The 13011-nt window shown below is 31.5% G+C and overlaps 1 protein-coding gene across 1 annotated transcript in view; it reads right to left on the bottom strand.

Moving 5' to 3' along the window:
• Window positions 1-158: 158 nt before the first annotated feature.
• Window positions 159-13011, bottom strand: part of LOC134714110 (protein KRI1 homolog) — a 38870-nt gene continuing 26017 nt past the window's right edge. Inside the window, exons 12-18 of the mRNA XM_063575359.1 lie at window positions 11644-11731; window positions 8920-8999; window positions 7646-7754; window positions 6660-6790; window positions 2948-3012; window positions 1320-1424; window positions 159-902 (exon numbers count right to left, since the gene is read on the bottom strand). Of these exons, the coding sequence (XP_063431429.1) occupies window positions 188-902; window positions 1320-1424; window positions 2948-3012; window positions 6660-6790; window positions 7646-7754; window positions 8920-8999; window positions 11644-11731 (1293 nt within the window). The 3' untranslated portion in view covers window positions 159-187. The remainder of the gene's footprint in view (window positions 903-1319; window positions 1425-2947; window positions 3013-6659; window positions 6791-7645; window positions 7755-8919; window positions 9000-11643; window positions 11732-13011) is intronic.

The following is a 13011-nucleotide window of genomic DNA, read 5'->3' as shown; positions in this document are numbered from 1 at the left end:
AATAAATTGTATGGAAATGACTGGATAGGATCTAACTAATGATCACTTTACTGTGCTATTTTGTTTGAACTATCATCCTGATATCAAGTCAGTACCATATGATCAAAATGTAAATGCTGTTGATTAAAGTAAATAATGAATATAAACATGAAAACAAGTGAATATGATAAAATTTGATGATGCACTTTTACTCTTTGGCCTTGACCTTCTGTTTGAAATTATCAGTCTTCATATATCTAAGTTTCTTAGGATTAATTCCATATGCTTTAAGTCTCTCATCAGATAATATAGGAAGTTTCTTCTTCTTCTTCTTTTTCTTTTTCTTCTTTTTTGCTTTTGTTTCACCAGTTTTTAATTCCTGGCTGATTTCCAATGAATTACTGGTCCCTTCTTGAAGTGTATTACTACTTTCACCTGCATCTGTGTTGTCTGTTGAACCAGTCAACAATTGTTTCTTTTTCTTTTTAATTTTCTTTTCCTTTAATGTGACTGTTTCATTTACTGTGATTTTTTCCTTCACTGTGGCTTTTTCCTGTACTATGACTTTTTCCTTTATTGTGACTTGTTCCTTTGATAAATTAATATCTTCTGCTGTGACAGACTGTTCTTCCTTTAAATGTAGTTTCTTTTTCTTCTTCTTAGCATTATTTTGTTGATCAGTTATCTTTCTCTTTTTCCCACCTGACAGTTTCTCAGTTGCATTCAAGTTCAATGTTTCAGTATTTTCACTCTGAATTACACCACTGACACTCACTGTAGAATCTGACACCACCTTAGCAACATTGCTAGCCCCTGTTTCTTCTATGCTATCCCCTTTTTCTGCTACACTATCCCCTTTTTCTTCATTACTTTCCTTATTCTTTTTCTTTCTTTTATTCTTCTGACTTCCTGCCATCTTTGCTCTTAAATAAAAATAGAAGATGTAAGCCTTTGATTCCTCCAAGAAAAAAAACATATTTATTTGCTTTAATTGACACAATGTTAACCCACATTGTGGTGGGTTTTAATGTTTTTTTTTGTTTTTTTTTGTTATTTGTGTTGTTCAGTTGCTGTCTCATTGACATATATTCGTATTTAGACCGTGAGTTTCACCATAACAAATAGAAATATCAATTCTGACCTTTTACTTATCCGGTCTGCACATTGAAACATTTCAACTAGCAGTTTGATGTACCCATAGTAGCATTAAGTCTATAAATATCTCACAAAAAATGCAATCTTAATAGGCTGCCTTAGTAATCCACTTTATTTGAACTCTAATGAATAGTTGTCGATTGGCAATCATAGCACACCTACTTATTTCTATACTCATTACTTACTTGTTACTTTTTTCATGAAGACTTGGTAACATTTTTGCCTTTTTATCAATATTCTTTGACTTGTGAGTATATATCTTTAAATCATCCATTTCTTCTTCCTCTGTCCTGAAATTAGATTTTTTAAGAATAAACTTTATGGTAGATAGTTGTCTCATTGGCAATCATAAGCATACTATATGGTGTGGGTTTTTCACATAGTTGAAGGCCATACTATTGCATATAGTTGCTCACATCACTATATTCGAACTTAAGCATTTGTGTCATTAGTAATTATACTACATCTCCATATTTTTATGTTTATGTTTTTTTAGTCTGTACACTATTAAATCTGATACACATTAGTTGTTTTAAATATTTCTATATCAAAACAAGTAAAGCAAGATAATTTCAATCTAATAGGTAGCATACATTTTTTTAGACGATGTACATTTTCATAATTGACAAATTAAAAATTTGTAAGGGTTCCGCGGAACCCAGTGTCTCGCCTCTTTTTGCTGTAAATCTCAGACTCAACAACAATGAGGAAAAAAATCAATAAAAATATTCCTCTTGTTACTATTTTATGATTGTAAGAAAATCTAAGTCCATTTAAAACTAAATTACAGAAAAAACGGAGTAATCTTTTTACAAACTTTACTTCTGGATACAATCTTATGATCATAAAAAGCTTCTGTCCAAGTTTGGTACAAACCCAGGATAGTTTAAGAAAGTTATTAAAATTTTAAAAACTTTAACCACAGAGTGAATGTAATGGTTCCCCGCAGAAAAACTAAGTCCATTTAAAAGTAAAATATGGAAAAAATGGATTTAATTATTTACAAAATTTACTTCTGGATACTATCTTATGATCAAACACAAGCTTCTGTCCAAGTTTGGTACAAACCCAGGATAGTTTAAGAAAGTTATTAAAATTCTAAAAATTAAACCACAGAGTGAATTTAATGTTTCCCTGCAGAAAAATCTAAGTCCATTTATAGGTAAAATACGGAAAAATGGAATTTTATTTTTACAAAATTTACTTCTGGATACTATCTTATGATCATAAACAAGCTTCTGTCCAAGTTTGGTACAAACCCAGGATAGTTGGAGAAAGTTATTAAAATTCTAAAAACTTTAACCACAGAGTGAATGTTTTGTTTCCCAGCAGAAAAAACTAAGTCCATTTATAGTAAAATACGGAAAAAATGGAATTTTATTTTTACAAATTTACTTCTGGATACTATCTTATGATCATAAACAAGCTTCTGTCAAAGTTTGGTAGAAATCCAGTGTAGTTCAAGAAAGTTATTAAAATTTCAAAAACTTTAACCACAGAGTGAATATTTGTTGACGCCGCCGCCGACAGAAAGTAGGATCGCTTAGTCTCGCTTTTTCGACTAAAGTCGAAGGCTCGACAAAATGTAAAGTAAAAATTTCCTGACCCTTTAATGAGTCAAATGCAATGACTTTTAGAACTACAAGTATGTATATAATGGACATGATTCATACTCCTCAGAAGAAAATGTTTAATAAGTCTTATATAATTCTTCTTGATTGATAACAATAATCATTTTATTCAGATAACTCATCAAATCAATATGTGGAAAAATATTTATATTTAAATTCATGTAAGAACAATTTGTTGTTACCTATATTGGCTCATTTTCTTTAGTGAGGCCCATGCATTCAATTCTTTGTCTCTTGCTGTCAACACCTGTAGAAAATAGACTTAGATTTATAACTTAACATAATCAAAATCATTGACAGTGTCTAAATTTTATATCAATGAGGATATAAAATTTTGAAATTTAAAAAATACAAGATTCACGGCTGGTAATCTACACACGCAGAACATTTGGTTCTGCAATGAAAACCGTGAGAGGATTTTCCGGTTGTGTTTGAGTGGAGCAATTGTCACCGCTTCAAAGGGTATAGACATTTCTAAATCGCAATTTTCTTATTCGACTGATCAAAATATTGAAAATCGGAGAATGCTATGCTGTGGTGAATACTTTAACGAAGAGATACATGTATCATTTACTGTTGTACTTGGAGTTGAACTCCTACAAAATCAGTTGCCGCATGAGATTTTGCCTAAAAAAGTGACATTTAAATTTTGAAGTGGTGCTAATTACAGACCTACAAGTTCAAATTTACTTTTTATTCAGTCAATGGGCATGAATGACGATTTGGGCGGCGTGTACGCTTACCGGTGTTGATCGACAGCTTAATAAATCTAAAAACCTCATATTTTTATTATGTCATGCGTGAGGGGATCGGTTCTGATTGAGAACATCGTGAATGCGTGAGGGGACGTGAAATCATAATATTATTTCCAAACTATGAGTCTTTGAAGGTTGCCTAAATGTGGTCAGATTGTTCGTGAAAAAAACACATATGTGTGCATAAACAAAATTAATGAAATAGAATTTTGAAATACATTGTGGAAAGATATGTTTTACGAACAATAAAAGGAAACAAATATGTCAACGATTTGTTTCTAGCTACAAATTAAAGTTGAAAAATTTCCTATCAGCCCATCAGCCCAGTATATATTTTTTTACGAAAAGAGTTAACTCCCCTTATATTGCGTATTTAAAAAAAAAAAAAGATTGCTAAAACACAAATTTTTATATTTGTTTGAATATTTTGATGTAAACAATACATCACAAAGTTTTCTGTATATGAATAAACAGTCTCACCAATACATTGCAAATATGTCTCCAAATAAAGGCAACAGTAGTAAACCGCTGTTCGAAATTCATAAATTGAGTGAGAAAACACATTCGGACTACAAACTAAAACTGAGGAAAACACATCCAATATAAGAGAAAAACTACGACACAACAGAAACACAAGTTAACATTAAACTTTAACACACACACTTAGCACAGGACATTGTAAGAAAAAATAGTGGGATGAACCCGGTTTTGTAGCATGCCAAACCTCCCACTTCTACGGCAATGGTGAATATATCATTTAAAGACAACATTACATGACAGGACTACAATACAAATTAATGAGAGAACATATAAGACAGAGAAACACGCCAATTATAGCTAACAAAAGGTACCAGGTTAAAAAAAACTTATACGTCAGACGCGTCTTTCGTCCACACAAGGCTTACCAGTGACGCTCAGATGAAAAAAGTTCGAAAGCCAAGACAAGTACATTGAGGAACAAAAGTTCAAAAAGTTGTACCTAATACGGCTAGGGTTTCTGCCTGGAATAAGAACATCTTTGTTATTTCGAATAATTCATAATTTTGCAACCAGTGAAGTTTTATAAAATGACTATTTAATAAATATATAATAAAATTATGATAAAATCGAAGTGGTGACTAACTACACAAAAAACACGGATACATAAAACAACCTAAATCAGCACATAACAATTCACAGCCGAGTTAGCCATACCATCAACGCACAAAGTGACGACACATGCATTTCTTAAACAATATTCCAAAAATAGGATAGACAAAATATAGGATTAGATTTGCAATAATGATATAACAATGAAAATTACAACATTAATTAATATCAAATTGTGGTAGTAAACTATACCGATTATTTGCCCAAATCCACGAATTCGAAGACATATTTGAAATTTATTGGTTAGACTTTTATTCATAAAAAGAAAACTTGGTGATTTATCGTTATTTTAAAATTCTATCTCATAATTTTTATTTATGCACAAAAAGGAGTAGGTCCAGTAAGACCCATTTTGGCCCCAAAATATAGCAGTTTACAAAATTGTTAAAATGTAAACTTATAGTTATTTATTGGATAAAAGAATGCTTTTGCTACATAAATATGGGCTGTTTTTGACAATACAGTGCACATGTATCGGGTAGAAGCACCATTAAGTCATGCTAAATTACTGAAATCTCCACAATTCTAGCATTTTAGTTAAATTTTTAACGGTTTCCGTGTAAAATGAAAGTGGACGCATTCGTGTTTATCCTTAATATTGAAATGAAAGTTGTATTTGATGATAATAAATAACATATATATATATAAAGGTTGTGGATGAACACGGAAGCGGCCACTTTCATTTTTCACAAAAAAAACATCTGAAAAGTGACATTTTTCGGCATATTTGGTAGTTTTTCATATTTGAGGTTGAATCGGATTGTTTTTTATGACTAAATCAGTTAAAATCTTTCACATAAACTAATTGATCAAATGAAATAGGCACTTAAGTGTTTAAAAAGTGGTCAAAATCTTTCAAAAGATGAACCTGAAATTTGAGGCCAAAATCGGTCCTTACCGGACCTACTCCTTTGTTTTTTCATAAACAATCTAACCATATCAAGGCAACTTTCAACGACTGATAGCTTATTTATATAAAGATATAATTCCAAGTCCCCTCACGCATTCACGATGTCCTCAATCAGAACCGATCCCCTCACGCATGACATAATAAAAATATGAGGTTTTCAGATTTATTAAGCTGTCGATCAACACCGGAAAGCATACACGCCGCCCAAATCGACTTTCATGCCCATTGACTGAAAAAAAGTAAATTTGAACTTGTAGGTCTGTAATTAGCACCATTTCAAAATTTAAATGTCACTTTTTTAGGCAAAATCTCATGCTGCAACTGATTTTGTAGGAGTTCAACTTCACGTACAACAGTAAATGATACATGTATCTCTTCGTTAAAGTATTCACCACAGCATAGCATTCTTTGATTTTCAATATTTTGATCAGTCGAATAAGAAAATTGCGATTTAGAAATATATATACCCTTTGAAGCGGTGACAATTGCTCCACTCAAGCACAACCGGAAAATCCTCTCACGGTTTTCATTGCAGAACCAAATGTTCTGCGTGTGTAGATTACCAGCCGTGAGATTGCAGACTGCAATGTCTCACCTGATTTACTGATTATGATTAAATATTGTATTGAAAGGTCTTTAATACAGGCTTAACAGAAAATTAAGATTACTAACAAACCATAAATAAAAGGTCACAGCCTTATAGATGTACATTTTAGAATCTGTAAAACTGACCTTATCACAAAAACCTAACATTCACCACTAGACCATGCAACTGAGGTCAAGGTCAGATTAACCCTGTCAGATGAACATGTTGATTTGACAATTATTTTATACATCTAATAGAGTTGACCATTTACTGATTCACCTGAAAAATAGAACTTAGAACTGGATACTTATAAAGAATTTGTTATAATGTCAAAATTTCCCCAAGAAGAGTGGTTTATAAAATTATCATGGGAAAATATTTTTTTCAATAATATTAATGCATTTTCCTGTTTTGTAATTTACTGCAATAAGGAGAGAACACACTTGTCCTTTTTGTTAATTTTACTGGCTATATATTTTTATGGATTTCTGTACCTCATCAACTGACAGTCCGTAGTCATTGGACAGAACTGTTCTGTATCTAAATCTACAAGGTTTATCATCTATGATGTCCTCATAGTCCAGACTGTAGTAATCGTTATAGTACTCCTCAAACGTCTTCTTCTCTACAAATTAACATTTATTAGTATGGCGTTCATTATCACTGAACTGGTATATATTTGTTTAGGGGCCAGCTGAAGGATGCCTCCGGGTGTGGGAATTTCTCGTTACATTGAAGACCTGTTGGTGACCTCCTGTTGTTGTTTTTTCTATGGTCGGGTTGTTGTCTCTTTGACACATTCCCCATTTCCATTCTCAATTTTATTGTGTTATTGAAAAAAATTTAGTCTAGTAAAAATTTCAATAAACAAATAGGCATTTTTCTATGTTGTGATGTTATGCTACTGTTTCAGAAAAAGGGAGAAGGTTTGGATCCATTAAAACGTTTAATCCCGCTGCAAATGTTTGCACCTGTCCTAAGTCAGGAATCTGATGTACAGTAGTTGTCGTTTGTTTATGTAATATATACATGTTTCTCGTTTCTCGTTTTGTATATATAGATTAGACCGTTGGTTTTCTATATCTATTTGAAATTGCTTCTTTCTAAAAGAACTTGAAATGTAGCTTAATACTGACCACGTCGTGAATTAAGAGACTATTTTTATTATAAGTTAGATAATTGAAGGTGTAATCGAATAAAACATGATAATATCTATGTCCACAACATTTTCTTGAGTGATTTAAATGCTTTCAGAGAATAAAAAAAAGCTTATAAATACTTTGGTTTAATTTTTTTAAGAATAAACCAACAAATGTTAAATTTAGACAAAATGTCTTAGATTTTTGTAAATTTCCATCACTGAATATTTTTTTAATAAAGCTTAAATGTAAAATTTGTCGAACTTGGTTCATATCTAAATATAAAATAATAAATTGTATCTGTTGAAATATTACACTCTGGTTCATCTTCTTATTCATACCTGGATCAAAAACAGGTTTCTTTTTAGCAAGTGCTTGTTTGAACTTTGACTTCCTCTTCTTTTTACCGGTTTTCTCAACAACTTTTGTTGGGTCATAATCAGCATCCATCTATATGAAAAATAAAATATATCTACTAACCTCTAACAAATCATTTTCAACAACAGAATCATTTTACATTAAATAAGAATGTGTCCCCAGTACACGAATGCCCCACTCGAACTATCACTTTCTATGTTCAGTGGACAATGAAATTATGGTCAAAACTCTTATTTTGCATTTAAATTAGAAAGATCATATCATAAGGAACATGTGTACTAAGTTTCAAGTTGATTGGACTTCAACTTCATCAAAAACTACCTTGACCAAAAACTTTACCCTGAATCTGAACGGACGAACGAACAAACATACAGACAGACGGACGAACGAACAGACATACAGACAGATGGACGTACAGACCCGAAGACATAATGCCCCTCTACTATCATTGGTGGATGGGGCATTAAAAAAGTTAACAACTGTGTGTTGAAATAAAACAATTATAAACTTTTCCTCCACCCCAAAATATAACCCCAAATCAATCAGTGACATACAAAGATATATCTATAGCAATTTGATTCTAAACACTAGTAACTAATCTATGAAAAAGGTCAAGGTCAGATGAGCCCTTGTGATCATCAGTTTCATCCAAATTAATTCCATGCTTCCTTATGTATTTATATATATGTAGCACAATAGTTGATTAAATCAATATTACATGGCAAAAATAATAAACAAGAAGCACAGCACCATTTTATACTTCAAATTTTCCATGACTTTAAAGCAACTAAAATGACCCAGGCTACCCCTTTCATGGGAAAAAAATTGTTGATTATATAAGGAATCACTGAAGCGTGACTGGAGCCACAACCCCCCCTTAGAAAAAGTTCTGAATCAGCCACTGTTTCTATGTTGTGATGTTACACTACGTTTTCAGTATGATTCATAAGTGTTTCGCGTTTCTCTTTTTTTTTTTTTATAGATTAGACTGTTAGCTTTCCTGTTGAATGGTTTTACATTAGTCATTTTTGGGTCCCTTTAAAGCTTGGTGTTCAGTGTGAGCCAAGACTCGGTGTTGAAGATTGTACTTTGAACTATATGCCATTAAATGGTTTACTTTCACAAATTGTGTCTTGGATAGAGGGTTGTCTCACTGCCACACATCCCACATCTTCTTATATCTCGTGAGGATAAATTTCATTAATATATAGAGATATTGATCATACGTATGTCTTACAATAAAGTTTGGATCATCCATATGAGGTTCTGTTTCATCAACATCTTCAGGGTCTGGTCCAGTCCAATTGTCCCAATTCTCTGTCAATAAAATATTAAACATAACAGTCTATACAAATGCTTTAATATACTATAAGAAATAAAACATGTAAAGACAATCTTAATCAAAGAAAATTTAATTTTTTCGTAGATCATACACGTCAATTCTCCAAATATATGAGTGAGAGCTTTTCAACTTTTTTTTCATAATCTCCATCTAAAAACTAGCATCTTGAAAAATCTCTCCTACCATAAAAAATCAAAGAGCTGAAAGCTCTGATGAAAAATGACGCCACTGTCTCTAATATTGGGATAGTTTTTATGCAAGTCTTGATTTTCACATACCTAAATTAGTTTAACAATGCAACATGTCTCGTAAGCATATAATTGATATTCGTATATGTGTGTGTGTGAAGTGAAGGGGACAACTGGCTGTTTTTTTTTAAAACAAATGAATAGTTCAAGACTACCTGAATTGTACAAATAAATACCGTAAAAAGACTTGTATATTTCTCACTGGTACATAGTCTGAATTCGGGTCCATTCGCCCCCTTTCACTTTCACACCCTACATGTTCGCACCCAATATAAATTGGTTTTGTGTTTAATAACTCTGTAAGCAAGTGTTTTCTTATTATAAGTATTATTGTTGTCATTGTCTCAAAATAAAGTGAGACAGCATTTTTTTTTGTGTTGAATAAATCTTAATCATGTTTTAGATAGCATATTGTTAAAAATAATAATAATCCTTTCTGAATAAAGTGGTATTTTGTCAACTTTTTATTTTGGGTTGAATAACTCTTAATCATGTTTTGGTTAGTGTATTGCTATAACTTTGTTTCATTGACTTGTTTCAAAATGAAGTGAGATTCTGACTATGTTTTTTTCTGTGTGTTGAATAAATTTTATCATGTTTTGGTTATAATTAGTTATCAAAAGTACCAGGATTATTATAATAGTGGATTGCTATATTTTGGTTCCTATATTTTATTGTTTCGTTGTTTCAGATCAATCTTTTGTGTTTTTCCTTTAAATCTTCAATGTTTTACTCATACCAAGCTATAAATACATTCAGTATTTACACCAAAGCAATTTAAAACAACAATCATAATTTTCCAATTATTCAACGTGCCACGTGTAGGGTGCGAAAGTGTATTTGGCGCGAACATACCTGATACCACATAGTCTGAACCCCCTTCTCCCACAAAATATTAAATAAATAATCTTTTTGTTACTGTTATCAAAGGTCTAATGAAACTCAGGTAATTTCAAACATTTGTCAAAAAATTCTAGCCAAACCGGCACCTGGTTTAATTGGCACCTGGACAAATCAGCACCTGGTTAAATCGACACCTGATATAGTCACTTCGTCACCCATGTTAAATATAAATTTTTAACAATTTTAAGCAAAAAGAGTAAAAATAAGAAAGGGGTTGCCAGAATTTTTTTCAGTATTTAAGCAAAAAGAGTGTTCATGTACATTTTGAATATATTTATTTTTCTTAACTAAATGACTTTTTTGGTGTATTTTTAATGATATATATATGAGTAGTCCAAATAATTATTACGTCTGGCAAGGCCTTTTTAATTTTATTCTGGGACACCCTCCTATGACCGCAAGGCTATGTTAATTTTTAAATATAAATAAAATATCCTTGCCAGACGTCATAATTATTTGGACTAATTAATACATGAGAAATTGGATATTTTTATGCATTATTTTAACCAGTTGAGCATATTTTTGTAATTGTCCAATTGTTAAAACAACAGCTTGGGTAAGAACTTCGTTGTTTATCTTTATACACAACATATTCACCATGTACTTGGTAACAGTTATTAATTAATTGAATAGAAAATATTATAACAAATATTATTGGATGCTGAATTGACGTCAAATAGGTGCCGACTTGACTAGATGCCAATTTAACCAGGTGCCGACTTGACTTGTACGTTTTAAGACTTTCAATTCCTCTGCGATGGTTTGCGGTATTTTCTTGAGAAAACCTATTTTCCATCATCAAAGAGAAGAAGAAACTGCTGTAAAATGATTCTGGAACGCTTCATGATTGTTAAAATAAGTTTAATTCACTCAAAAAACAATTTTAAAACTTGCGATGTTCAAACAGGAAGTTTCAAAAGCATGTGTAAAAAAAGAAATTAACCGGTGAGAGTAGAAATCCGTAAATGACAGATATCACTAAAGTACGACTTTGAAAGTAAAACAGTTCAATCCTTTTGTAAATAGTCTTTAATATACCTATTCACATTAATGTTTGAAGGGTCTTAATCTTATGCAAACCAAATAAGTCGGTATGAAACACCAAAACGGAATGAACAATAACCGATTACGTTTTGTAGTTTACAAATTCTAAACTGGTTCCCGTCAAACTACAACACTTTGTTCGAGTGTAGTGGAATACAAGCAGAAACCAGTTAGTTTGTAAAATAGTAAATATGATTGTATTCACCCAAGTGGGAGTGCTCCGATATATAACGGAGGAATCTACCTGAACAGAACAGAACAGATTGTATGGAAAATAGTAAATACGAAACCAAGCGCTGTAGGCAGAGAAATGTAATGAAGTTCAGGTCGGCAGTTATGGAACAATGACTGCGTCATTTTCCAAAAAGTACATTGCTAAATCTTTTCCCAAAGAATTAAATCATTGTTAGCAAAACATTGTTACCAGGGATTAAATCTTCATTTTCTTCATCAGCAAACACTGGTTTTATATCCTCTTCTTCTCCTCCATAAAAATCATCATTAAAACAACTCTGCAATTATAACAGCAATTCATTAATTTTAAAATAAACACAGTTTTATCTGCAATTATCATTTCACCTCTCAAATACAATTGAATAAGTTATTCCTTAAATTAGCTTGGTAAGACTAGAATGCCTCAGGGAGAATATTGTTAGGGGATCAATATTCTCCTCTTAGAGGGATGAATTTGTATGTTGTGGTCCTTTATTATTATAATAACACTTTATGTCTCTTATTTATTTCTTTGAACAGTAACAATTTTTCTCTGTAGCCTTTAGCCTAGATAGTAATTTCCATTTGATCTTAGCGTTATCTTAAATTGACAAAAATGTTCATTCTCGTATAAAAGAGATCTTAAAAAATTTAGATTTATTTTCATTTTCTTTTATTTCGATCGTTTCCTGCAAGAGAAGATAAAGAATATTAAAGATGCGAATTGAGTAGTTTTTGGTTGATCACCAACAGAATTCTTAATCCTCACTTAATACACAGCTAAGTTTGTTATTGAATGATAACATTTAATTGTTTTTAAAACATTTTAAATAATTTTTCATAACCTATAACAATAAATCATTTGTCATTGCAATCAAAGATAATCTTAGGTAAACATTTGTGGAAAAAGAATATCATAAATCAAAACAGTGGTCAATGAAACAGAAATTTAATTACATGTTTAATTTCAAATTAACATCATTTAAATCCATTAGGTCATGTTATGACAAATACATATTAGTTTGAGATAAATAATGAATTTTAAATGCTTTTGTTAACCTTGGGAACGTAAAATTAGTACAATCAATGAAATTTCAACTCATCAGAATATTATAAGTCATCTATATGGAAAAAAGTACAGGACCAAGATAAAACTTTGACTCATCCAAGAAAATAATTTATTAAACTGTAGTTCCTTAAATCAACATCATTTAGACTCTGGTAGATAGTGGTCTCATTGAAAATTAATCTGCTTCATTTGGATTCTGGTTTCTCCATATCTCCTTTCTTAATAAAAGTTAGATAGGTCTTTGTTATACAATAATTTTAAATTACTTTCATCATTTGATCTATTTGTCAGGATCAAAGTCCCCCCTCTAGATCCTCTGTATTCATACTTACATTCATCATTTGATGGTGTTTGTCAGGTCAAAGTCCCCCCTCTAGATCCTCTGTATTCATACTTACATTCATCATTTGATGGTGTTTGTCAGGTCAAAGTCCCCCCTCTAGATCCTCTGTATTCATACTTACATTCATCATTTGATGGTGTTTGTCAGGTCAAAGTCCCCCCTCTAGA

This window comes from Mytilus trossulus, chromosome 1, assembly GCF_036588685.1.
Source record: "Mytilus trossulus isolate FHL-02 chromosome 1, PNRI_Mtr1.1.1.hap1, whole genome shotgun sequence".
NCBI lineage: Eukaryota > Metazoa > Mollusca > Bivalvia > Mytilida > Mytilidae > Mytilus > Mytilus trossulus.
The sequence above is the reverse complement of the archived record's forward strand: the minus strand, read 5'-3'. Positions and strand labels throughout refer to the sequence as shown.